The sequence below is a fragment of the Sarcophilus harrisii genome, chromosome 2 (genome assembly GCF_902635505.1).
Source record: "Sarcophilus harrisii chromosome 2, mSarHar1.11, whole genome shotgun sequence".
NCBI lineage: Eukaryota > Metazoa > Chordata > Mammalia > Dasyuromorphia > Dasyuridae > Sarcophilus > Sarcophilus harrisii.
The window spans coordinates 482,938,773-482,965,018 of NC_045427.1; the positions used below are offsets into that span (position 1 = coordinate 482,938,773).

The 26,246-nt window shown below is 44.8% G+C and overlaps 1 protein-coding gene across 2 annotated transcripts; it reads right to left on the minus strand.

Moving 5' to 3' along the window:
- Positions 1-5,389: 5,389 nt before the first annotated feature.
- Positions 5,390-25,816, minus strand: FAM78A (family with sequence similarity 78 member A). 2 transcript variants are annotated; one of them, XM_031954857.1, is made up of 3 exons: positions 24,746-25,816; positions 23,091-24,429; positions 5,390-10,941 (listed from the first exon to the last, which is right to left on the minus strand). In XM_031954857.1, exons 2-3 carry the CDS (start codon positions 23,411-23,413, stop codon positions 10,413-10,415), a joined length of 852 nt encoding a protein of 283 aa, XP_031810717.1. In that variant the 5' UTR covers positions 23,414-24,429; positions 24,746-25,816; the 3' UTR covers positions 5,390-10,412. The 2 variants fall into 2 exon arrangements, with proteins under 2 accessions (XP_031810717.1, XP_031810716.1); XM_031954856.1 differs by having other exon boundaries at positions 23,091-24,433.
- Positions 25,817-26,246: the final 430 nt, after the last annotated feature.

The window sequence follows — 26,246 nt, forward strand, 5'->3', positions numbered from 1 at the left end:
ACCTGACTGAGCCTTCTTAGTCTTTGCTGATTCATTACTCAAGGCTCTTTCCTCTTCCACACTCTTCTCTTTTGATGATCTCCTCAGCTTCTAATACTTCACTTATCACCTCTATGCAGATGACACCCAAGTTTATATATCCAGTACCCACCTCTCTCCTAAACCCAGTCCTTTATCTCCAGCCTCCTGGTGAACTTAATCTGGATATACTCCAACCTCAAGTTCAACATGTTCAAAACTGAAGCTATCACCTGGCCTCAACTTCTACCATTTCTAAACTTCTCTATTTTTATTCATCAGCATCCTCTTGTACCCAGTCGTCCAAGTTCATAAGCTGAGTGTTTATAGCAGGTTTGGTGTCCTATTCCTGGGCTCAGCCACTTGTCTTGTCGAGTGAGCAGTGGTAAAGTACTTAGGCTCTGCATGCCTCAGTTTCTTAATATATTAAATAGGCATGTGAAGTTACCTCCTTTGCTTGTAGTCATTTCTCTTTCTTCTCTTTCTCTATAACCGTTCTGTTAAACGTTACCACGTTCTGTTAATTATATTGCTAATAGATCTTGTGCCATATTGGCTCCTTCACTTTCATGGCCACTCTGCTGTCTAGCTTCTGTCACTATTTCATGTCATTGGCGGTTATGCATTCTATTTTTCATCTATCTCCTACCTCCCTGCATTGGCACAGGCCATTTGCCGTGCCTGGAATGCACTCCCTCCTCACCTCCACCTTATAGAATTCTTACTGCCCCTCAAGACTCCGGTCAGAGGCCATGTCTTGTAAACTTCCCTGATTTCCCTCCTTTCTCCATCCTGACCAAGCTAAAATGCTCTCTCCTTTTTCACATAATTTGTAGAACCCATTGTTTGTGTTCCCCTATCAACTCCATCACTTCCTATTTTGCATTATGCTTAACTGGTTACATATAGTGTCCCTCCCTTCAATCGCACCAAGTAGAATTTGGGCTCCTGGAGGGAAAGAACTTCTCATTTTATGTTGGTATCTACAGCGCTTAATCCAAATATTTGTTAAATCGAGTTGAAGTGAGTTGAAAATCAGCTGTTTAAGCTTGCTTCAGAACTGTGTCTGAAATAATTAATAAGCACTTGAAGGATTCTTCTGTATGAGCTTTTATGCAAAATGTTGGGAAACATTTTACCTGCTCGGACCTTTCTCTTTCACTAAGCAGTGTCCCAGATAGTTGAACTGGCTCCATAAGTGAGATATATTGTATACTCGTCTTGCCCAAATACATAGCATACTCAATAGAGATCAGGTCTTAGAACTCTCTATATTCTACACAAGGAGAGCACATGGTAGTTATCAGTCATGTTGAGAATGATAAAGTACACATGGTCCCTGCCTTTGATGACAATCAAGTTAGCCTGAGAGGAATCTCAATAGGTGTATTAAAATCTCATTTTCCATTATCATATTCTTGAGGTTAAATAGTGTTAGTAATTTTAAAATTCATACCAAAGCTATGAATGACTGTGGGCCACAGGGAGAAAGGAGGTAACTTCACATGTCTATTTAATATATTAAGAAACTGAGGCATGCAGAGCCTAAGTACTTTACCACTGCTCACTCGACAAGACAAGTGGCTGAGCCAGGAATAGGACACCAAGCCTGCTATAAACACTCAGCCATTCTACCTTTCATCTGTCTGATTAAAAAGAGACCATCACACATCAACTGTGGCAGCCAGACGTGATCCTAAATCAGGCTCCTCCCAATGGAACAGTTTAATCGCTTCTTTGAATACTGTAAGAGAGGGAACTAATCCAATCGTGAGATTGGGGAGGTGGAAGGGAAGAGCCAATCCAGCCACACTTGTCCTGGTTTATGAGAGACCTGAGTAGCCATAATGTGGCTTAGGGATTATTTTCTAGTTCCATCCTGGATGGTGGAAAAAACTACATTGATTTCCCCAAAACATCTTCCTCTATTCAGTCATCTCTATTGTCTGGCATTCTGTGAAGTCAGGCTGCCATGCTTTGCTGATACGGCAATAATTAATGTTCACAATGATGGCCTGAGGCCACAAAAAAGACACTAAAGGACATCCCAAAAAACCATACCATGTAATGTTAGAAGAGTTGAGAAAGCGAGTCCAATTTGATAGGCAAGAAAACTTCCAAGATGTTAAGTGACTTGCTTAGGTCACACAAAGAAAAAATCACATAACCTGGATTCAGTTCTGGGTCTAATAATAATGATAATAGAATTTATAATAATATAATAGAATAATAAATAGAATGTATACAGTGCCTACTATGTTCCAGGCAGTGTACTAAATCCTTTGTGATTATTATTTCATTTCATCCTCACAATAGCCCTGAGAGGCAGGTACTATTATTATCCCCATTTTAAAAATGAGGAAACTGAGGCAGACAAAGTGACTTGCCTAAGGTCACACAGCTAATAAATGTCTGACGTCAGATTTGAATTCAGATCATCCTGACTCTAGGCCCACCACTCTATCCACTGCATTACCTAACTGCCCCTGCGTCTTCTGACTCCAAATCCTGTGGTGTTTTTTTGTTTTGTTTTATTTTGTTTGCTGAATCATGCTGCTTCATTAAAAGGCAGTTCAGTAATTATTGGTATTATTTAACTTTTTAAAAATTACTCACCCATGTCTTATGACATGGCACCCATTTGTTGATCTACCAGAGGATCCCAACTAAATGAGATAATAGAGTTTCTGTAGCATCACTCAACCTCAGTGGGAACATATTCTGATGTAGCAGATGTCCCTTAATGGGGAATTAAAAAAGGTGTATGAATACAGAGGTATCTGAGCCATTGGAAAACTTTAGGGCATCTGAGGATGGCAAGAAACAGCTGCCTTCCCAAAATACTAAATGAAACTTGCTTCTCTTTGGATCAGAATATGAGTTTTCCTTCTGACTGTGTAGGCTACTGATCATGCAAGGGAGAGTCAATATAATACACAAAGGGCTACTTTTCAAGGGATATTCTTGGAGGAATCCATGCTTTGGGGCTAGATGGCCTCTGAACTTCCACCTTTGATATTCTCTCATTCTAATCAAAGTGAATTTTCATTTTTCACAGACACTATCAGTAACATACTGATTACTAAGAACCCCAACTCTCTGACTAATGCTCAGTTTCTGTAATAGCAAGTTGATGACCTTTTTTTTTTCATGTTTCTGAAATAAAAGTGTTGTGAAGTTATGTTTATTCTCTTTATACTTCATTAAATAGCCCCAGATTGGATGACCGCTAAAGAAGCAGTTTTGAGACTGAAGTAGGGCTATGTTTGGAAGCCAAGTGCTGAATGAAGCTTTGACACTCTCTCCCCAGACATCTTGGAGAAATGTCAGGACTGCCCAGGGCAGACAGCAAGAGACCGAAGGCTTTCAGCTTCCTAAGTGTAACCTGGAACAGCTGTGCATAGCCCAGTGTCTGTCTCTCTCTCGTCCCCAAATTGGGACTTCTAAATTTAACCTGCTATCAGCCTAGGAGGCTGGAGTGCTTCCACCACGGTGCTGAATGCCACATGGAACATAATTTTCTCCACTTGCAACCTCTCTGAGTGCAGATTTCCCTCACCAAGTTGTGACCCAGAAAACATGATGTGCCCCTTTCTTGTCTCCTCCCTGAGCACATGCATACCCTCAGGTTGGTGCCCCCCTCACAGCCAGTCTTTATCAAGTTTTGCCATTTCACCGAGTGTCACATTTGGCCCCTTGTCGAGGCTTCCATGGGCACCAGCCTGGGAGAGACCCTCTCCACCATTTTCTGGGACTGTCAGCCTCAAATCTCATCCCATCTTCACAAGTCTTATTCCCAGTTTAAAAAAAAAAAACTTCCCCCTATCTCCCCCCAATTACTAGTTCTTTGTCCCTGACTATCCCCTCCATGTGCACCCTGGGTATCAAGTGCTCATACATATTCAGTTGTTCTCATGCTTCTTTTTCTCAGTAGAATGTGAACTCGAGGGGACAGACCGTATGTTGAGCTTTCTTGGTACCCCCAGAACCTGGCACAATGCCCTGCGCAGAGGGAGCACTTAATAAATGTCTGCTGACTGACTGACTTCTACTGGGTTAGGTCTACACCATATTCTGAATTCCTGCTGCCACATATACCCGTGGCTGCACATTGCACAACTTATGAGTTGATTGTACCTGGAGAGCCCAAACAAGCACCCTGAAATGGGCTCTCTATGATGCAATGCAATTTCCTGCTTTAAAACCTTTCTCTGGCACAAAAGAAAGAAGATCTATAAACTGAGTTCGTTTTGTTTGTTGCAAAGGCAGCAAACCTGGGAAGTAATTAAATCATTTATTCCCTGAGTGACTGTGGGCCCTTAGTTTGCTAAAATGGAACCCAGAAGCTGCGACCTACTCAACAGGATGAGTATTGTCATCTGGAGGAAACTGGAGCCACCGTCTTCAAAGAGAATGAGATGAGTATATTGTGAGTTAGGGGAAGACTTACTGAAAAAAGAATTTCCTTTCTGTGTTTGGCGGGGGGGGGGGGGAGCATTTCCTCTCCTTACAATGGATTAAGGCACAATGGATACAACTTTGGGGGTTTCTTAAGAGAGGAAGAGAGGAAGAGGGACTGTAGGGGAATGAGATTCAAGGCTGACAATCCCAGCAAAAGTAGAGAGCGTCTCTCCCAGGGTGGCGCCTGTGGGAAACTAAAGAAAGGGACATATATGAGACTTTGTGAAACTAGAAATGATAAAACTTGGCAAAAGACTGGCTGTGAAGGAGGGAACCAAGTTGAAGGGTTTGCATGTGCTCAGGAGGCTGAGTCTGTAAGCAAGGTGAGGCTGAGAGGAAATAATTTCTATCCTCCCTCAACTCTCCATTCACAGATGGGAACTAAAAAAGATTTACTCTACCAGCCTTTGATCCCTACACAAATATGGTGGAATTGTTTTTATAAAGCTGGTTGAACAGAAAAAATGAACACCTATACCATAATCTAACCTTGTGTTGTGTGTTCACTTCAGAATTGCAGAATATATGACCTGTAGCATAGCTCAATCCAGGGCATAAGGATTTGCACAATGATCTGTGTTATAATGGAATGCTATAGTCCAAGTCTGGCATCTCCCCAAACATGGAGATTTCCCAGGTCAGGCCCTTGTGGGAAGGGGGATTGTGAGTGAAGGGGGGGGGGAATGTGGGGAGGAATCTGATCTATTTATAAAACATGATGTCTCCTTTTCTCTCCTTGTATGGTATCAGCTCTGAAAACCCACCCATGGTTTCTCACCCATAATCTCCAAAAGCCCACTTCCAGGGTAAGAAGGAAACCCACTTAAACTCAGCCATTATATCAAGCTGAAGCCCCAGTCCAGCTACTGTAATCCTGCAGAAACATCCAGACCCTCACCAGGACTTCTTTAAAATTCCACTTTATTTTGCTTCATTAGTTTTTTTGTAATAAAGGTGTTTTTTTTCAGTTTTACATTTTCTTCAAGACTCATGTCTCAGTACATATTTTTCACAGTATCTCTGTAGGACCAAGGATGGTTCTTTATTGCTGGAAAGTGTCCAAGCAGGGAAGGTATGGGGGAGGAGTCGGTAGCCTCAGAAGGAGACCAGTTTGATGTCTGTGCTCCTGAGATGGGTAAGAAGATGCGGAGCTAACAGTCAGCCCTGAAGTTCCCTTTGGGCATTGAATAGGGAAGTCTAGAAACCGGGGGTCCTAAGTCGGTTTTGCTACTGACTGGATTTGAGACTTGGGTTCCATAGGTCTCAGTTTTCTCATCTGTAAAATGAGGTGGTTTGATAAGCTGATTGCTAAGTTCTCTTCCAGCTACGATGTTCTATGTTCTAAAGACTCAACTCTTAAAGGGGTTTACAACCTGAAGTCTATGAATTTTAAAAAATATATATATTTTGATAACTATTTCAATATAATTAGGGGGTTTTAATCCTATGAATTTATTTATTGGAGACAACTGGGATTGAAATCTAGTAAATGTCTGAGATCGCACATGAACTCAGGTCTTCTTGATTTGAAGCGGTGCTCTATCCACTGTGCCATCTAGCTGGTCCAAGCCTCTGAATTTAAAATCATTCTCCTGAGGAGTCCATACACACAAAAGGTTAAGAACACACCTGTTCTAAAGTGCCTCTCTAACATTGCATTCTAAGGTCCCTTCCCCCTCCAACCTTTTATATTCCAAAGTCCCATCTCTGACTTTCTATGTTTCTTCAGTCTTCACTATCCTGGGCTAATAAACTGAAGCATAACTTCGTGATAAAACCTGTAGTGATTGTAGTGATCAAGACCACTTCAAGGCCTCCCGAGGATTCTTATCCTATTACCTTGTCATCACAAGGAGCAAGAAGTCCACATCAAAGGTGAGAGCTAAGAAGGTAGAGAAGGATGGTCTTTAGTCTGTAAGCTGGGATGGGGAGGGAGTTGGGAGGTGGGAGGAATGCTGCAGTGGCTCTGATAAAGTTGCCATCCAACCACGGTCCAATTGTTTCCTGAGAAACTTTGGCATTTACTCGAGTGGTATCCTGGGGGGAAATCCTCAAAGGAGTCCCTGCTTCTGAAATGGGACATATTGCTAGTTCCTTTCTGAGGGTGAAATGATTTCTTTAAGAAACACAGACCCTCTGAAAGCATTGGTTTGGAGGAATGGCTCCTTGGTCTGAGAAACCTCAAGATCTTGCCCCCAGACCTCCCTTGGTCCAGTCTTTTCCACGTCTGTCTGTTCTTCCCCTTGTCCCATTTTGGTGAGCCTAGGGCCTGACAGGACTCTAGTTAAATGAGCCTATCACTCTCAAGAGTCTCAGGAGCCTCAGACTTTTGTGAGAACCCAATCCTGCCTCCTAATCCTGTCCCTGACACTTCTTCATGACCTGTAGCAGTCCATCATTATCCCTGACTCCAAAGAACAGCCCTAGCACGGTTACCCATATTGGAAGCAGAGCAGTTATAGAGATCATCTAACCCAATCCCCTCATTTTGTGAGAGGAAAGCAGAGTGGGGAAGTGACCTGTAAGATCACAGGCCATAAGATTGAGAGCTGGGAGCATGCTTAAAGATCACGTAGCCTAGCAATTGTCAAACTTTTCAGTCTCCAGACCCAGTTTATATTCTAAAATATTGATGATGCCCTAAAGAGAGCTTTTGTTTCTATATGCTATATCAATATTTACCATACTAGAAATTAAAACATTTTAGTATTACAAAAGTAGTTTGACCTTGGTAGACTTGAAAGGGTCTTGGGGACCCCTCAGATCATACTTTTGAGAACCACCGACTAACCCAATACACTTATGTCAGTCAATAAACATTAAGCACCAACTATGTACCAGGCACTGTGCTAAGCATGGTGACTGATGGAGAGAATTAAGTTGAAAGTTAAGTAGCTCACCCAAAGTCATGCAGGTAGGTGCTTGGGCCAGGGCCAGGGCCAGGACCCGAATCTGAGCGGCCTTTCGCCAGAGGCTGCTGATCTACTTATAGCAAAATGACCTGGATCCACGAGGGTGATTTCTCACGGAGAGGCTAAATGTCACCTGCAGCAGTTTTCACTCTACAGGCATTCTTATTCAACCATACTGTCATGGCTATAGCTTCTCTGCACTCTCTCCTCTGGTGCATCATCACATGTCCTCAGAAACAGGGGGAAGGCTTTTCCCTCCTCCATTGCTTGCTTACATAGTCTTAGACCCACTGCTTGAGAAACAACTGAGATGGAATAGGGACAAAAGCCCTCTGGGTTGTGAGTTAAAAGACCAGGGATTCAGTCTTCACTTTTATTATTTACTAACATATAGTTACTTTCCATGTAGCTAAGTCCCTTAGCCGTTCCATACCTGTTTCCTTTTTATACAACAGGGCTAATATCTTGAACCACCAACCTTAAAAGGTTCCTCTGAGTGATGGGCAAATGAGAAAATGGAGAGCTGGACAGGAGCTCAGAGGCCGTCATAGTCCAACCTCATTCTACAGATGAATAAACCGAGCCCATGGAGATTGTGATCACACATGTAGGTGGGATTTGTACTCATGTTCTCTGAGTCAGCACCTTTTTTCACTACACTGTGCTATATATAGGGCTTTGCAAACTGCAGAACACTTATCAGCTATCATTATTATTATTACCCTTTTTTTTTGTTCCTCTGAGCATGCAGAAGGAGAGCAAAAGCTTTCTGAGGGGTGGAGATTATCAACACGTAGCAAAGGGAATACCTAAGCTTGATACTAGCCTGAAAAAAGCTAGTAAACTATTTTCTAGCCCAATTTGTTTTAATATAGTTGTTTTCCCCAAAATATATTGAGCTGGATGTGGAGTCTCCATCTTGTGTTAAATATCCCTGAATAAATGTATTATTACACAAGTAATGGAATATTATAGTAGGGGATTTGGATTACTGTTTATAAATCACTTAAATCTTAATTGAGACTAGAACAGATGCCATGTCTCAAGCAAAAACGACTAGTGATATTCTGCACCTGGTTTATGATTATTTGTGGAGTTGAGGGAACTCTGGGTTGACTCAACTACAGATTTTTAAAGTGTGCTCAGGAAGGACCACAGCCTTGATAAAATGCTGCAACAAAGTGGGATTAGTTTAGAACTATAGGGAACCATCTCTTCCCCTGTGGTTTCTGTGAGCAGCTATCCAACTAGGCAAGACATTTGCTACAAAGCGTTGGCATTTACTCAGGAAGAGGTGTATGGGGATTGTCATTCTCCTAAATTATGATTAGGGAGCCCCAGAGACGAGAGAGTGGGACGAGTTCCCTGATCCGAGTGCTCCTTGGGCATGAAAACTCGGAATAAGCTGCCAAGGCCAGCCGAAATTCATTGGTAAGTCTACCGGGACTTTCCAGCTTTGGCCATTGGTTCATTTCCTAGAGTTGAGGAAATACAGGATCTCTGAGTTAATGTTTCCCCCTACCTTCCCAACAAGGAAAAGATCCAAAGTAAATTTGTAGCCATCTTCCTTCTCTCTCCTGCACAAACCGCATCTGAATTAATGACATTTGATGATTATAAAAGTCCCTGCCTAGAGAGCTTTTTTTGAGAGCCCAAAGAGGATTTTGTCCTCAGAATAGGCATGTAGCCCCATACAATCCATTTCCAGAGAACACTGGGAAAGAGGGGGAGGAGGGGACAAGTAGGCTTCTGTTGCTCATTCTCTACAGTTTTCAGTTGCATGGAGGGAATTTTTTCCTTTTTAACCTTTCACAAATAAATACAGGTGTGTATTATTGGCGGTGTAGCTGGTGGTCTAAAACCTTAGAAGTGGTACAGAGCAGCAGAGACCACCTCTAAGGGCCACGCGGCCGACAGCAGGAGTGGGGTGGATGCTCTACTAGAACCCAAGTGGGGTCTGGAATTATGGCTCCCTCCACACGTCTCGACTCCTTCCCCACCATTAGCCTACCCCTGAGCAGATGCTGTAGAGAAGAGAACAGAAAGCAGAGAGGGGCCCAGCCGAGTGCCAGCTTGACATTCAGCTGGACCAGGGCCTCTGCATGGGACCAAGACAGGAGGGGAGTTCACTTGGGACAGGGAGAGGGGGAAGGAGAAGTAAAGTAGGTCCATATCAGCCAAAATGAGGAAGGGCATAAAAAGCAGTTGGCTTAAGTCTGGTCTTTGCCTCCTCTTTGGATCCCAAGAAGAGAGAGATTTAAATCATCTCCCCTTTTCCTTCCTCTACAGATGGAAGGTGGTGTTCCTTCCATCTCAACTCATTAAATCCAGCAGAAAAGAGATTCTGCTTGTCTGTCTGTCCATCTCTCCCCCCACCCCACCCCCAGCACAGCTTAAGGCAAAATTTTGGCAAAGCAAAATCTATATAAGGCCGCATGATCGGGGTAGGGGGAGGAGGTTGCAAATCTTTTATCAATTGAAAAAAAAAAGGGTCCTCAGTAAAATGAGGGTCAGTTGGATTGCTCCAAGATCTTGGGTTTCATTGATGAGAGGACTCCCTCCCATATCCTCCCCCTGAACCTTGCAGAGAAAAGAGGGAAAAAAGAAAAAGAAAAACTCAAAAAGTTTTTTTTTTTTTTGTTTCATCAAGTCTGTTTCAAGCGAGTAATTGAAACTCAGATCATAACCAGAGAAGGGAAAAGAGAGAGGGGAAAAACCAAAGGCTAAAAGTGGAAATAAATGAAAAGGGATTGTGTATTTTTGCTTTGTTCCTCCTCTCCCCACCACCCTTCTCCTGCTCCTTAGAGAGCAGGTGATGAGGAAACCCCAGGTGAGGTCTTCCCTGGAACTTTAGCACAGTGAAATCCGTCCCACTGGAGAAGGTAGAATGGTTGCATTTTTGTTGAATGACTAAAAAGTGCATTTTGACTTTGTTTTGATCATTATTATTATTATTTGTTTGTCTTAAACTAGCAGATCAGAGCGTGTTCTCCTCCCATTCGGTGCCAGGACCCCTGCTCGTTACCGGTGTTTGGGAGGTATCACCACGAGAGGCTGCCCATCCCTCGGCCTCCACATGAGGACTTGAGCATCATTGGCATTCGGTTTGACAAGGGCACTGGGTGGTATTGGCTCATTCTTACTCAGGATCTGGGGCTGCTCTTGGGCAGTCGGCTCCCGAAGCTTGGCACGTTGTCCCAAGGGCCTGTTGGGATTCACCTCGATGTTGAGTTGCATCCTCCAGTGGAGCGTCTGGAGAATGACCATGTCGTTGGTGGCCGTGTTGGTGGCCACCAGCCAGGTGGTGAAGCTCTGATCTCGGTAGATGCTGGTCAGTTTGGCCACGTTGCTCTCGCTGACCGGCACTGCCCACGTGACACTGGGGTAGAAGTTGTCGTTCATGCTGATGATAAACTTAGAGTCTCTTTTGGTGGGGCCCACAATGGTGCAGGTCTCTGTGGTGTTGCCGTACCAAGGGTAGTTCACCCCATCTGAGTCACTGATGGCCTGGATCTTCCCTGTTTGAAGGTCTGGGAGCTCCCAGCTGGACCTGGAAACAAGGACTTTCATTTAATTCACCCTTCTTAGGATTTCACCCCACTCTGTCCCTATACATGAGAACTAATACTCTCCCCACTGAGATTTAGGCCTCTAGACTCCCCCTTCCTCCGTAGGATCAGCCCCAAGATCAGACTAATGGTGCATCATTGGCATAAGGTCAGGGGGCTCTTGGGGTCTCAGCCACGATTAGTTTGCACCCCGCCCCCTGCCTCTAGCCAGAAGATTGGTAACACTGGACTGAGGTAAGAAGACTCTCTCCACAATTTGAAAATAAGTTTGCAGACAGAGGCCGGGCCCTGTGAGAATGGGCTACAACCTGGACTTGAAGTAGAACGGATGCTCCCCTTTCTCTCTCTGCTTTTGGGTCCCCCACCAAGAAAGTTATCATGGCATAGGGCTGGATTTGGAAGCTGAGATCTGAGCCCCTGGTCCTGCGTGACTTTGCCCTGAGCTCTGCAGGATCTCTGGGGAGTGACAGTCCCCCTCAGTCAGCTCATCTTTAAAATGATGCCCTTGGACTCAGTTTGGTAAAGTCCCCTTTCCAGTTTTAAATCTATATTTTAGGTGAATGGGGAGAGGGCAACGAAGCATCATCAAGTTAATAGCTAATAAAACTCATTAAATGCTGCTGTGGGACAGGTACGGTGCTGAATGCTCAACAGGCAAAAGACAAAGCTCCTCAAGGAGCCTACAATCCAAATGCCCCAGACTGATTTTCTCCTACCTGGAAAGTGTCGGGATCAAGTTTGTTATTATTGTTCAGTCATTTCAGTCGTGTCCCAGCCTTTTTGACCCCATTTGGGGTTTGATTGGCAAGGACACTGCAATGGTTTACCATTTCCTTCTCCAGCCATCTCACAGATGAGAAAACCGAGGCAAACAAACAGGGCACAGTGACCTGCCCTGCGTCACACAGCTGGCGCGTCTGCGCCTGTATTTGAACTCAGGAAGGTGAGTCTTCCTGACATCGGCCCAAGGCTTCTGTCCACTGCTCTAACTAGGCTGCACTGGCATTAATGTCCTTCATAGAGGGAACCATGTCGAATCAATGCAACCATTGTTTCTGAAAGGAGCTTTATCAGTCAACTCCACTTGGCTCCACTCATCCTTCCCATAGCCCTCGGAAGCCACAGGCCCCTATATGTAGGGGTCTCCCTGTTAGAATGTCAGCTACTCGGGAGCAGGAACGGCCTCACTTTAGCTGTGTGAATCCCCAAGCACGGCTGGCTCAGAGTAAGTTCCTGATACATGATTGTCATTTATATCTTCATCCATAGGGATGAAATGCTCGTTTTCCCTCCTCCCTAAAGCCCTGGTGATCACCGAGATTGATCCCAGGGCATTCTGTCCTGCCCACACAATGGTCTCCCCACGTGGGATCGCTTTGACTTTTGGTTGGCAGTATGAGTAGCCCACGCTGCTGCTGCTGCTAGCCACCCAGTTCCCCTCTGAAAAGAGAAGTTTCTCTTGTCTCAGCACGAGTTTAGCTTGTGATCGCGCTGAGCAGCTGGGGAGCCCTTCAAAACCAGCCAAGAGGAGTCAGTTCCCCTGGAAGAGCTGAGAAGGCTGATTCGGCCAGGTCCAGGGTCTCCTGGGCTGCACGACTGGTCTTCTCATATACACTAAGATCCCAGCACAGAGCATCCTTTACAACAGGGTCCCACCGAAGAGTAATTAAGAACCACAATCAGGGATGTGCTGGTAAATGTTTAACTATTAGCTCTCCTTGAGGGGGGAGGAAACGAGTCTGCCTGACAAACATTTAAATTTAATCTTGCATTATTAATATTTTTCTCCATTGCTTTCTTTTTTTTAGGGGGAAGAGGGGAATAGTGAGGCAATTGGGGCTAAGTGAAGTGCCCGAGGCTGGATTTGAACTCAGGTTGTGATTTCAGAGCTAGTGCTCCACCCACTGCACTTTCTAAAGCTGCCCCTTCTTCACTTTCTAAGTCCAGACAATCAACAAAACAATAACTTAAACCCTAATTTGTAGCCTTTGCCAAGGTGTCAATGCTTCCACCGAAAATCTGACAATTAGTTCTTGGGCCTCTAAGAGCTAATTACAGCACACCCCTGGAGGGAAATTCTCAAGAGCATCTGTTTTTACAGATGAGAAAACAAAGGCCTCCAATAGGAGAAGCAGTTTACCCAAATGAAACTACTGGGGGGGAAGGGGGAGGTAGCAGATTCAGAACCAGGACCAGGTCATCTGATTCCCAGTAGAATTCACTTTCCACCACATTGCACCTTCTCCTGACATAAATTCAGATCTCTAATGCTCAAGTCCAGGACAAGAAACATCCTGGAGAATTCCCTGCAAACCTCTTGTATGAATCAGCATAGCTTCAAACACGGTCCCTCTTCCAGTTTTTGTCATTCCAGCATAATTCAGTGTTAGTAAACGGGAACCAGAGTAACATGAAAAATCAGGGCAGTCTTGTTTTTATTAAAATGCTCCCTGATGGCTCAAGGGCCTTCCTAGAAGCCTATCTCATTAGTGACCTTGTTGGGCTAGATTTTAAGCCACTGAAGCTCCCCTGAAAGCAGCTGGCCAACCTGATCTCGTTTTTGTAAAACCCCCCACCCTAACATCTGGAGACGCTAGTCTGAGCACAGCACAGTGACCACCTGACCCAGCGAGCCCCCAGCAGCAAGAGGAGCAGGTGAAATTATAGCATTTGGGCAGGTAATTCAACTCCCCTCCCTCAAGGTGGGAGTTTCCTCTCAGGGCTCTGCTACATATTTCAAGTAAGTCATTTTGCATTTTAAAGAGCCTGTAGAAAATACCTCTTTAGTTGTTTGTTTGTTTTTTTTTAAACGTCAATAACCACCCGGTACAATGTCATTGGCATCTCCTGTGCCTTTTACCTGTGTGTTTTAAATGAAAGGATTCTAACCTGGGGTCTCTTAAACCTCTTTTATAAAACAATTTAATAACTATATTTCAGTATAATTGATTTCTTTTGTAATTTTGTACATTTTATTGTATTCATTTAAAAACAATATGCTGAGAAGGGACCCATAGATTCATCCCATCATACAAAAGGTCCATGACGCAAAAAAGATTAAGCATCCCTATTTTAAAGGAACAAGAGAATAAACAGAGGGAAAAGTTTAAAAATAACTTTCTCCCCCTTGGTTTTGACCTCAGATTGACTTCAAAAAAGCTTAGGAGGAGCTTGTTTCTAAGGTGCTAGGCCAAGAAACTGATACAGAACTTTAGCAGATCTCTTAAATTTTCATGGATCTTTGGGAGTTTTCTTTCATGTCAATTTGGAAATAGGGAGAATTCAGTTGTAGCACTCCAGTACTCAGTAAAAGCCCAAGAAAGAGGAGCTGCCTCTGCCAGGCAAGCAGTATTGTCTCTTGTAGAATATTATTTAGGATTCAACTGTCAGAATGACTTGAGAAATAGCCCTCCTTGCCCACTCTCCCAGAGTGAGTCATATTTTAAGAACATCAGAAATGTCATCGTGGATCAGCCCCATGGACCATCTCACTAAGAAGTCTCTGACTTGGGAGCCCCAAGGGATTGTTTGAAGGAGGGTATGGTGTCCTCCTATGACATCAGTCTCTGAGGTTAGAAGTTAGAGGTCAGAGTAGCAGGAGGCAGTGAGAAGAGCCTCAGATTTGGCACCAGAAGCCCTGAGTTTGAATTCCAATTCTGCCGTCCACAACCTTTAACGACTTTGGACAAGTCATTTAATTTTCTTCATTTCCCTCCACTGTAAGATAGAGGATTGGGAGTACATGATCTCTTAAGGGCTCTTTCCTGCATTTATTTAAAGACCTTTGTAATCTTTTCATATTTGCAGCCTCTATCACTCTTTTGAGGGTCATAGGTTCCCAAAATTCCTACCTCTTGGCTAGAGTAGGATGGCTTTTGCCTGTCCTTAACTACCTCTTTTCAAGCTTCAAGGGTCACCCCCCCCTCCTTGGTTTGTGATTCTGCAATTGGTGAACCCCATATACCCATGTCTTTAGTCCTTCCTCATTGCATAGACTTTGATCCTCTCTCTTTCTCCCATGTCCTTCATCTTTCCATCCTGAAAAGCCAACCCTTTTTAGTCTTTCCACTACAACGCAGACAAGTTGAAAAACAACATTAATTTCCCTTATCTTACAATCCCCTTTTATCCTCTACCTGAGGGTGGGAGCCAAATCTAGATGAACTTCATTCATTGGATCTCAAATCAGAAGCTGCCTAAAAAAAGATGCTTCCCCCACCTCTCCAACCCCCCAATTCTTGGAGTCTTGAGGACTGGGGCACATGCTAGTGGAAGAAACCCACATTTCAGATTTAAGCTGTCCATGAAGAAACAAAAGGGCTCAAGTTGTTTCTCATCACACTATGATCCATAGATTATTATAGTTACCAAAGATCACAATGAATCCCAGACCTTTCTCCATCCTGTCAACATAACTTTTAGAGTTGGAAGAGGTATCTTTAGAGGGCATCAAATTCAGTCTTCCTTCATATTGTTCAACATATCCAAAGCCCTTAGTGGTACCAGAAAAGCTCCCTGAAGAGTAATTAGGCTCACAGACATCTTGTATCACACCTTGAGGAAAAGGCACTTTAGAGAGATGCTTGGACATGTACGCCCCTGATTGGGTATTGCCAATTGAGTTTCCATTTCTGATTCTAGACCCCAATAGCAGCAGTTCTAGCCCAAACAACCCATCCCCAGGATGTATTTAGTTACAATCCCAGAAAAGCCTCTAGACCATATGACTTTGGAGAGTTGTAGATAATGAGGTAACCAAAGGTCTATTTTCCTATGAGTTAAGAGATCATAAGATCACGGATTTAAGTCTAGAAAGGACCTTAGAAAGGTCATCTAGTCCAGCCTCCTGATTTTACAAAGAAAGAAAATGAAGTTGAAAGAGGTTAAGTGATTAATCCAGAGTCACATAGCTTATATGTGTCTGAGGCAGAATTTGAACCCAGGTTTTCCTGATTCTTAAAGACCAGTCCTCGATGATGAGGTCTAGATAGTGGTACAATACCATGATGATTTACCACCACCACTACCCCTATTCCCCAAAGACTAACTAGGAATCCGAAAGATAGGCATCTATCTGCTAGAGAGGTAAGCTGACCAGTATTAGGGAACTAGCCTTTTCTGAAGGTTGTGTCTCTAGCCTGGAGGAAATAAGAGAACCCAGAGATCTTTGGCACTAAAAGGGATTTCCAAGTTAGGCTATGTAACCAGCAATTTTAAGGCCAAAAGAATCTCAAAGCTATGTCTTATATATCCTTAGTGAGTGACCATTGTATTGAGAAGGAAAACTTGGAAACTTCTTTTCAGACTTGATTTGGACTCTCTAAGGTATCTTCCAGCTCAGTATTATAACCCCAAAATCTCAAGAAAGGGCTAAAGTCCATTCTGATTGACAGAATTCGAGTCTACCCACAGTGAGAAGGGCACTGGATTTGGACTTGGTAGGACTCCAGTTCAAACTTTGGCACTGTTCTTCTACTACTACTTAACCCTGAGCAAATTCTTTAAAACTCTTGACTCCTCAATTATACAATGATGAGATGACCTCAAAGGGCCCTGCTGACTCCAGAATCTATGATCCTATCATCCTTGGGCAGACTTTACAAAGAGAAGCACCAAATGTGAGTTATCTCAAACTCTTGTCTTTTTCTTTATCCTATCTTTTGGGATCAGAACTGGTAAGTAAACCCCAGAAAAGGCCTGGACCTTGACTCCACTTGATAATTAGTAGTATCTCCTAAATGAAGATTCTACTCTGTGCCTTAGAGAAGGAACCAAAAACAATAAAGAGTTTATTTTCAAGTTTCTTCCACAGCTCAAATTCCCTTCCAGACAGGATTGGACAACTTCCCTAAATCGGACCAGGCAGTCTGCCATGAGAGCAGCATTTCCTGCACAGGGTCCTTCTAGTTCCAGCTCTGGTCACTAACTAGCTGGGTGATTGTGACCAGTCACTTTACTTCTCAGGACCTCATTTTCCACGTCTGTAAAATGAGGAGACTAAACTAGATTCTCTCAAAATTCCTTTCCTAGGTATTCTGGCCCTATCCAGAAATTCCTTTTCATTTTACCTTTTCCTGTTTTCACCTGAAAAAGCATTTTGGGGGGGGGGGGATGCCTCAAAGAGAAATCCAGAGCTTGAGTTATTCTGTACAAAGTCTTCTGTTCCCCTCTTCGTCCTTATCGACCCCTACCACATCCCATACTCCTGAACCTTTGGGATCTGAAACATATGGCCCTGGGCTGATATTCTTCCTGGGTGAGAACCAGTTATATGGCAAGGCAAGTTTACAACACCTCCCACAGCTGGAAGTAGAAGATATGCGTTGTTAACATCCTGCCCGGGGGCAGGCCTATTGGGATTTCTCTGGGGGCATTTGCTTAGCACTTCCTCAAAACCCAGGGGCTTTGAAACTAGGGCTCCCTCCTAGACACCTCCTACGGCAGCTGGGGCCTTGCATTTGTGGGGCCTGCCTTCCTCTGTTAGAGAGGAAGTCAGAGCCTGAATTGTTCTCTGCACAGCCACATCTCTGCAGGAAGAGATCGCACATTCAATGTGGAACTTCCCTCCCCTTGGCCATTTCTGGTGAACAGCTGGAGATCGCCAAGCCTCATCCGGCTTCCTAGCGCAGGAGAGGACAAGTCCAGGGGTGTCCCTCTCCAGCCTGCTCTCTGATCCCCTCCTTGGCCAGAAGTTCCCCTTTCACTCCCCATACACCCCCCACAAGCACAACCTTTTAGACAGCATGGAATGTCGAGCTAGAAGGACCCTTAGAGAGAATTTTCAGAGGAAGAAGTGGGGACAAAAATTGAATTCAGAGATTTTCTCAAGATTTTACTTCTTGGCTTGATGACACTAAAAACTCTTGGAACCTGCACCCCAAACATCCTCCTGCCCCCTAATCTTCACGAGTAGGCCTATGACCTCAAGCCAAGGTCTAGGGGAAAGGGGCTAGCAGCAGCCAGTGTCGCTGTGTCTCCCACACAGGGAAGAGCTTGTGACTTATCGTTTAAAAGGCTTCTCTGTGGAGATGACAGGTGGCGGGTGAAGAATTGCGGAGGAGGGGGTTGTGGAGGCAGGTGTCTTGAAAATGTACAGTTGATGGGGGCTTCAAGCTTTTTAAGTAATGTGGGCTGGACCCAAAATTGTATTGAATCCATTTAATCTGGCATCAAGAGATTTACTCTCCATTTCACAGATCTCCTTATCCACAAATTTAATGTGTTATCAGTTGTTACCATTGCATTTATGGCAGAGTTCTAGAACACAGACTGTCAGATGCGGAAGAAACTTTAAAATGTCCCCTATCAGATCTGGAAGGACCTTAGAACACCCCAGGTCAGAGCTGGAAAGGGCCTCAGGACATAGAATGTCAGAATGTAACACCAGATAGGGGACCGCAGCTCACTAGTCCAACTCTCTCACTGGGGACGGTGGCCCAAGGTCACAAACTATAAAATGACAGAGCCTGGGGATCAGCTAGAATCCAGGCTTCTGCTGATTCCCAGTGTATTTCTTCTTTCTGTTAAATGTTTGCTTATACTGAGTCAGAGCAGCTAGGTGGTGCACTGGAAAAAGTGCCAGGACTGAAGCCAGGAAGACTCATCTCTCCCGGAGTTCAAATTCAGCCTCAGACTCTTACCAGCTGTGTGGACCTCTTAAATGTGTCACTTAACCCTGTCTGCCTCAATTTCCCTCATCTGTAAAATGAGCTGGAGAAGGAAATAGCAAATCGCTCTAGTGTTTTTGCCAAGAAACTCTCCAAATGGGATCCCTGGTGAGTCTAGAGACTGAACAACAAATACCTTATTTAGGTACTGTGAATCGCAGTTGTCAGTAGACTTATTTTTTAAAAAATACACGCACAAAAGTCAAATATCCTACCCCAGATATTTTTTTTAAAAACCTGATCACTACAATTCACTGAATGCAGTTTAATTTTCCCAAGATGTCCTGTTTGTTTGCCTATTAAACTGGTTCTTACCGACTAGATTTCGATGGGAAATCTAGAATCACAGAGATTCAGTGGGTCTCAGTTTACATCTCTATAAAATCAAGGATTTGGGCAGTTTATAAGGTTCTCTGCCAGCCATAAATGCTAGGAAGTGTCCAGATCTGCTCCAAATGAGCTACCTTCTCTTTACGTGAAGATATCAAATGAAATAACACATATAAAGTGCTTTGTAAATGTGTGTGCGGTGGGATAACACTGCATTTTATATAGATATACATAGATTAATAGTATATATTTGTATGTATCTGCAACACACATATGCATTCATGACTATGTGTTTATGTATGTAAATAAACACACATCCACAAATCCAGCCTTAGACACTTACTAGCTGTGTGACAATGGGCAAGTGGCTTAATCTTAGTTACCTCAAGTTTTTTCATCTGTAAAATAGGGGTAACAGCCCCAGAGTTTTTTTCAAGGATCAAATGAGCTAATAGTTGTAAAGTGCTTAGCACAGGACCTGGCACATAGCAAGCAATATATTATAATTATTTCTACAAATGTGCACATACACAACTTCACACATATGCAAATGTGCGTTGTAATCATAATATATGTATTTTTACAGATATCAACAAGTATAGAAATGTGTACAATCTGCAGATACCTTGGCAATAGAAATATATATATATATATACATACATAAATATGTCAGTTATTCCAATACATGCACAATTGCAAAACATTTTAAACACATTATTTCACTTGCTATCTTCACATAAGGGGAGGCAACTCACCTGGAACAGACCTGAATATATCTTAGCCTATACATTTACACATATACAAATATAAGTATTTTCAGTCTTTTTTTTTTTTTTTTCAGTAGTGTCCAACTCTTCATGACTGCATTTGGGGTTTTCTTGGCAAAGATATTGAAGTAGTTTGCCATTTCCTTCTCCAGCTCATTTTCGAGAAGAGAAGACTGAGGCACACAACTGATCTGATTAATCACTTAACAGAACTGTATGCCTTGCAAAGGGCCTGGGGCTCTTCTCTGTTCTCCTATCCACATGGGTGCTCCTTACCCCCAATCAAGGAAGAGGGAAACCCCGACCCAAAGAAAACTAAATGTTCTGATGACAAACATCTAGCACTATGACAGGCACAGTGGTTTTGTACTAGGGTCAGCTTTGAAAGTCAGTGTAAGAAAAGGGGACTGGCAAAGAAGGGAAATGACTGGGAAAGATGAGGGAAAAGGAAAGAAAGGACCATTAAAAATTTGAAACTCACTGCAATGAGCTCTGTGTGGAAGCGTGAGCCTGCCCTATTAGGCAGGAAGTTCAGGGAGTATCAGTAATTTCCATGTTCATAATATTGTCATTTGAACAAGGCTTTCAAAGGGCTTTCACAACAGTAAGGAACACACCACCCACCCTCAATGACTTGCCCTTTCTGACAATAACAATAAACCTGGAAGGTGAATGTAGGGATAAAGCATCTACCCCTGAGCAGGCAAGACTTTCATTCATAGCTTTTGACTTCACAAGTTCTGGATCCAACCTCAAGCCACATTTTGATTTCATTCAGAATCATCCCATTTGAACTCTAATAAGAATCTAGCAATCATTTAGTCCAACTATTCGTCTTTAAAGGTGAGAAAATTGCGGTCCAGAAATGAAGATTGACCAACTAACCCAAGGTACCCTTAGATTAGCCCCTTAGCAGCAGCTAGAATGAGAACACCGATCTCTTGATTGGTCTAGAAACTTTTCCGTTATGACACTAATTTGTAGTGTCACACACTCTTACTGAAAATCAAACCACTCTACACATAATCTTCTCAACATTTCCCCAACGATTTCAGTATCCTTCAGAATTCCGAGGCCCTTTCTGGTATCCCAATGGAATGAAAGGAGGAGAATTTGGTCTTAAGCCTCTTGGAAAACCTTCCTTTATTGACAATTGCCTGGGAGCCCTCAAAAAATACAATACATCCCCCTCTGGGTTTAAGTTTTCATAGGAAAATTCCACAAAGACTAAATTCTATAGAATTTATTCTTTCCTTCCCAGAATGGGGGTGGGCTGGGATGAGGAGGTGAGAAGGTTAACACAGAACCTGAAATGAATTCATCATTGTTTTTGAGAGTTGAGAGGTTTCGTGCTTGATTAGAAAACTGCATTTAAGTCTCAACAAATTCCTTCTTTACTTAAGGTAAGAATTATAAGCTCTTCGCTTTGTTTTACCACAATCAATTCCTGCTCTCTTTTAACTTCAAGATCATTAAATGAAAATGGCAAAGGATTTGTTTTGCCCACTCTCTCTTCCCTAATTAACCTTTCTAGCTTTTCTATTCTATATTAGAACTAGGGGGAAATCCTATTTTCTTTTCAGGTTTCCATCTCTGCACATTAAGAAAGGGGTTCTGTAATAGGAATGAGGTAACAAGAGAAGCAAAAGTACCCCCTGGGCCGTGGCTAACTTGGATTTATGTCTGTCAAGCCAATCCCTTCAGCACCCTTCTACTATCATACCTCTTTTCCTTTGGGAACTGGCTGGCTCTTTCAAAAGGCTGCCACACTTGGAGGTGGTTATTTTAGGCTACTGGATAGAGGTGCCCACATAGTTGTGAGTTTCAACCAATCACATGACCTCGAAGATTCCTTCTAGCTTTCAGATCCTGTGTTTCTATCACATTCATATTCCCCTGGACTTGTCACTCAGGCTTGAACCCCTCTCCTTACAATAGTAACAAAAAACTGGCATTTGTAATAGCCCTTTAAAATTGGCAAAGCATTTTCCTTAAATTATGTAATTTGACCTTCAAAAAACTTTGTGAGGTAAGCACTAAATTGTTATCCTCATTCTGCAGATGAGAGAAATGAGAACAGGAGAGTTTGAGTGACTTGCCCATGACTATACAGAAGCAGATAGTAAAGGTTCCATGGATTCGGATTCAGGAGTCTCTCAATTCTAAGTCTAGCATTCTTTTCACTATACTACTACACTTTCTCCCTTCCTACTGTCATTGTGATTTGGGTCTCCCCCAAGGGTCATGAAAAACTTTCTCTTTGGGATGTAAAGTCCAGAAGGAAGACTGCTTCACTCAAGCTCCAAGATCCACATTGTTTGGTTCTGTCAGTATACCCAGAAAGGAAGGCTTAGTCCTGAGCCCCCAGACTAATCTTTCCCCGTCCCTAGCAGAAGAAATTCTGGCAGGACAAAATTTCTGAAATCAGAGTGGGCACCAAGAAGAGCTGTGGGGCTCCTTAGAACGAGCTGGTGTTCTAAACTCTGAATCAACTTGAGCCTTTCTGGCAAGGAGAGTGTGTTCTCAGGTTAAAGCGGCCTTCCTCCTCCAGGGAGGAAAGCTATAAATGCTATAGAAATTGAGTTCCTAAATACCACTTGTAAAAAAGCAAAGGGCTAAGTAAACCAAGACTACTTATCAAGGATTGGACATCTTGAATGGACTGTATTTCCCTAGACACGAATAGGGATTTAAACACAATAGAAAGTCTAGATGTGTCGGGCCAAGTAGATAAATATTTGAAAAGGGCTGTGGTACATTCACTAATCCCCACCAAATAACCACATTCACTTCTTTTTCAGTGCAGAGAATGGGCTTCTCCCCCCCTCCCATCTTGCAGAGGTGGGACCCCCAATGCCCAACTCGTGTTACCCCTGGTCAGCACTAACACCTCTGCAGTAAGGCAGCTCATTTGCAGCACCCAAGTAGTCCTGATCAGAATGTTCCTTTGCTTTCTCAGCATCTTGCTAGGGAAGATGGGAAAGGGACCTATGGGACAACAGGAACTCCCTAAAGGGGAGGTGGAGCTCAAGCCCCAAAAGGATAAAAATCTGGAATTCATAGGTCAAGCCATTCTTGAGGCTCTGGCAATTTTCATATGGGTTTTAATGTCTTTAAGATCACCAGGCTCCCCTGATGAGATGACAGCCTTCTGTGACATATTGGATACTCTCTGCCACTTACATAAGGAGATGAAACCCAGTTTCTCTTCTCCCTGGGCTACCTAAGTCACAGGACAGATAGGTCACCTCGCAGGCCAAAATCCCCATCCCCCGATTGTTTCTTCCAAATCATTCCTCCCACCCCCACCTCCTCTAGGTGCCCACCCCGAAGCCCTGAGAACTTAAGCGTTTCTAAGGTACTCACATGCCCTGCTCCCCATAGTGGTTGTAAAACTCCATGTGGCTGCACGCTTGAATCCAGCCAACGATCCAGGTCTCCTTCTTCGGTATAGGCGGAACGACCACCTGGGCCGAGGCGCGGAAGTGCGGGGTCCGGTAGCGGAGAACCACACTGGACGACTCATCGATGCTGGTGGGGATAGGGTCAATAGAAGCTTTCACATCAATTACCGAAATACTTTCTCGGAAAATTTTGGATTTGCTGCTGATGCTCTGAATACAGCCCATGGCATACAGTACCAGTTTAATTTTTAGGAAATGCCAACAGTCCCAGGGAAGACTAGGCATTGAAATGATAGTTGCTGCTAGATCCAATACAGATCTTCCTATTTCGAAATCTCAAGACTGATATCCATAGGATAGAAAATTCGAGTAGAGGGGCCTTTGCATATCAGTGTCTTTAGCCCGTTTATAAATAAGGATTTTGCTACATTTCAGGAGCAGTGGGGTCTCTCTTCTTCTTTGAACAGGGGGCAAAATCTCAGATATTCTTTGGGGTTTTTTTTTTTTAAGTTTGAAGTTCAAAAAATAATCATGATGCTTTGATATCCCCAGTCCTTCCTCGTGCTTCACTCACCAGGAAACACAGTTTGGATACTTTTCCGTGATTCTTTGGATGAAGGAGAATGCTGAGAGACACATAAATAAGGAAGGCTATGTACGGTCCACGCTCCTGCCGCCCTTTCTGCAGAAAATCCACTTCCTGCCCTTTCTCTCTTTACACACGCTCTTTCTCTCTCTCTCTCTCTCTCTCTCTCTCTCACACACACAGTGACAGTAATAAATTAAATAGCAGTTTCTCTTAAATCAGGAAAGGAAAAACATGACACCTCCAGTTTAGCGATGATTTGAGGCTTCCAGAAGCCCAAAGATGGGCTTAGGGCTGTTCCCAAGCCTGCAATAAATATCCCAAGAAATAAACTCCGAAGGAAGAGCAGCAGTAGTTCCCAAGTGGCTTTCACTCTTTGGTGGCCCTGGTTTGCTTTAAGCAGAAGAGGGAGGGGTGGGGGGGTGGGGGGCGTAAGAAAGCACCACCTCACGAGAGAAAAAAAAAAAAAAAAGAAAAAGAAGAAGAAGAAGAAGAAGCTATTTCCGATCTTCGGAGCGGGGATCTAACAGTTTCCTACATTGCACCACGTTGTTGATCGCTTTGCAACTCGCTCTCTTCCCCCCAGGGCTGGTGGACTCAGGCAGCACTCCTCCTCCCTCTGTGATCCGACTCTCCCCGTCTGGTCTCCCGTGGCTCTCAGCCGCTGTCCTACTCGGGTGTCTCGCTTCGTCCCCCTGTTCGCTGGTGCGAGGACCTGGCTGAGATGAAGGGAGGGATAAGGCTTAAAGGCCTTTCTTAAAGTTAGGCTGAACTTTCGGGTGGGGGCGGGGAGGGAGCGTAGGTAGGCAATGTGTGTTGGGGGCGTCGGGGGGGTGTTGAGCGGCTCCGCTGGTTCCCTGGCTGCTGAGCTGAAACTGCAGCTCTGGTCAATTTCACCGTTCACCAACCCCCTCCCCCCTCCACTCTCCCCTCCCCTCCCCCCGCCGCTACCCCCACCCAGTCAAAATCAGCCTTGGGCTCTCGGACACCAGCGAATAATCGCCAACCGTGACATCTTTGCTGACACCCACCTGGCCTGGGCAGGAGGCAAGGGAGGGGGCTCTGCCTTCCAGCTCGCTGCCTCCCGCGGCCCCGAGGGTCCTCAGCCCTCCAGGGTGGTCCTCCTCGGGGGCCAGGGCGCTCGCGGCCAGGCTGACACTGCTGCAGTCGGCAGCGTGTCACTTCCCCCCGCCGGCCTAGGCGCTCGTTTGCTGGCAGGCTGAGACCTAGCTTTCACCGGCGGCTCCTCCTTCCTCCGCCTCCTCTTGGTCTTCGGCAGCGCGGTCCGCGGCTCGGGGGATCTCTTCTGCCGGCCTCGCCCGGGCGCAGAAGGAGGACGCCCGGCATAGGCTGCCCCACGCTCAGTTTTTATTCCCGCCGGCTCCCCTCCGCTCGGGCACAGCCCCCCGCCCCCCGCTTGCGGTCTCAGGTTCCCTGTCCTATTTGTGTGCCCGTCTGCCTCCGGCTCAGTCTCTGCCGGGGGAACTTGGGCGCACACACGACCTCCGGAGAATCGCCTCCGACTCACCTGCCCCCTCTAGCCGGTGCCCAATGGTGGCACCCGGGGGCTGTTTTTGCCTCCCGAAGCCCCTTCCCCCAGCAGCGGGCAGGCGAGCTGCTCCTCGTTCATAGCATTTGTCCGCCCGGGCCACCACCACCACTCCCCCGCTCCCTGCCCCAAGCCGGGCTCGGACGCTAGCCGCAGGGTCAGGCTCCTCTTGCAAGACAAGCGCGGGGCAGCGAAGCTCGAGGAGCCCTGCCGCTATCGCTTGCGGGGTGCTTCTCGGGGTGCGCTCGGTTGGGGGCGGCGGGGAGGTTAATCTGACTTTCCCCCACCCCCCGAATCGCCTCGTTTATTTTATGATCATTATGTTCGATATGTGCTGTCAGCTTCGTGGCCGCTGCCGTCGCCTTCTAGCTCAGGGAAGCCCCCTAGGCTGCCTCAGTTTCTGCTGCGGCATCCGAAAGACAACCAGGTCAAACTTTGCAGAAACTCATCCCCCCCCAGAGCCCGTCTGCCCCTGGCATTCTCCCGCAGCCCAGCTGTTCCTGCGGACTCTTCCCAATAGGCAGCTCTCCCTATGACCGCCTCTCCAGTCAGCCCCAACCCAATTGCTGCATTCCGGGTTCCCTACCTCTCTTCCCACCCCCACCCCCTTAAAATTCTCTCCCTCCCTCTCTTTCTCCCTCCGTTGAGATGCAGCTGATGGAGCTAGACTTCTCCTGGTTTAAAAAAAAAAAAAAGAAAAAAGAAAAAAAAGAAAAAAAAACCGGCATTTCCTTTTCACCAACCCCAGGAATTCTGGGTAGTGTAGTTTGTTTTTTTTGTGGGGGGAGGAGAATAGTGGGTTTCTTCTGCACCCCCCTTTTGTCATTTGGAGGAGAGAAATGTTTCTATTCGGAGCTGCGGGTTTCACACTTCTCTTCGGGTCTTGAAAATACCTTTTACAGGTAGCGGGATAGAGTGGGGGTGGGATAATGAGAACACACGTGACATCTCTGGTTAACCAGGTCTGTCTTGTTGGACTGTGT

Bases quoted from the DNA above. Each gene is read 5' to 3' on its own strand.
- FAM78A (XM_031954857.1), bottom strand. From the start codon at position 23,413: ATGCCTAGTCTTCCCTGGGACTGTTGGCATTTCCTAAAAATTAAACTG. The intron at 10,942-23,090 runs GTGAGTACCTTA...CCTTGTTTCCAG, and splicing joins CACTATGGGGAGCAGGGCAT to GTCCAGCTGGGAGCTCCCAG.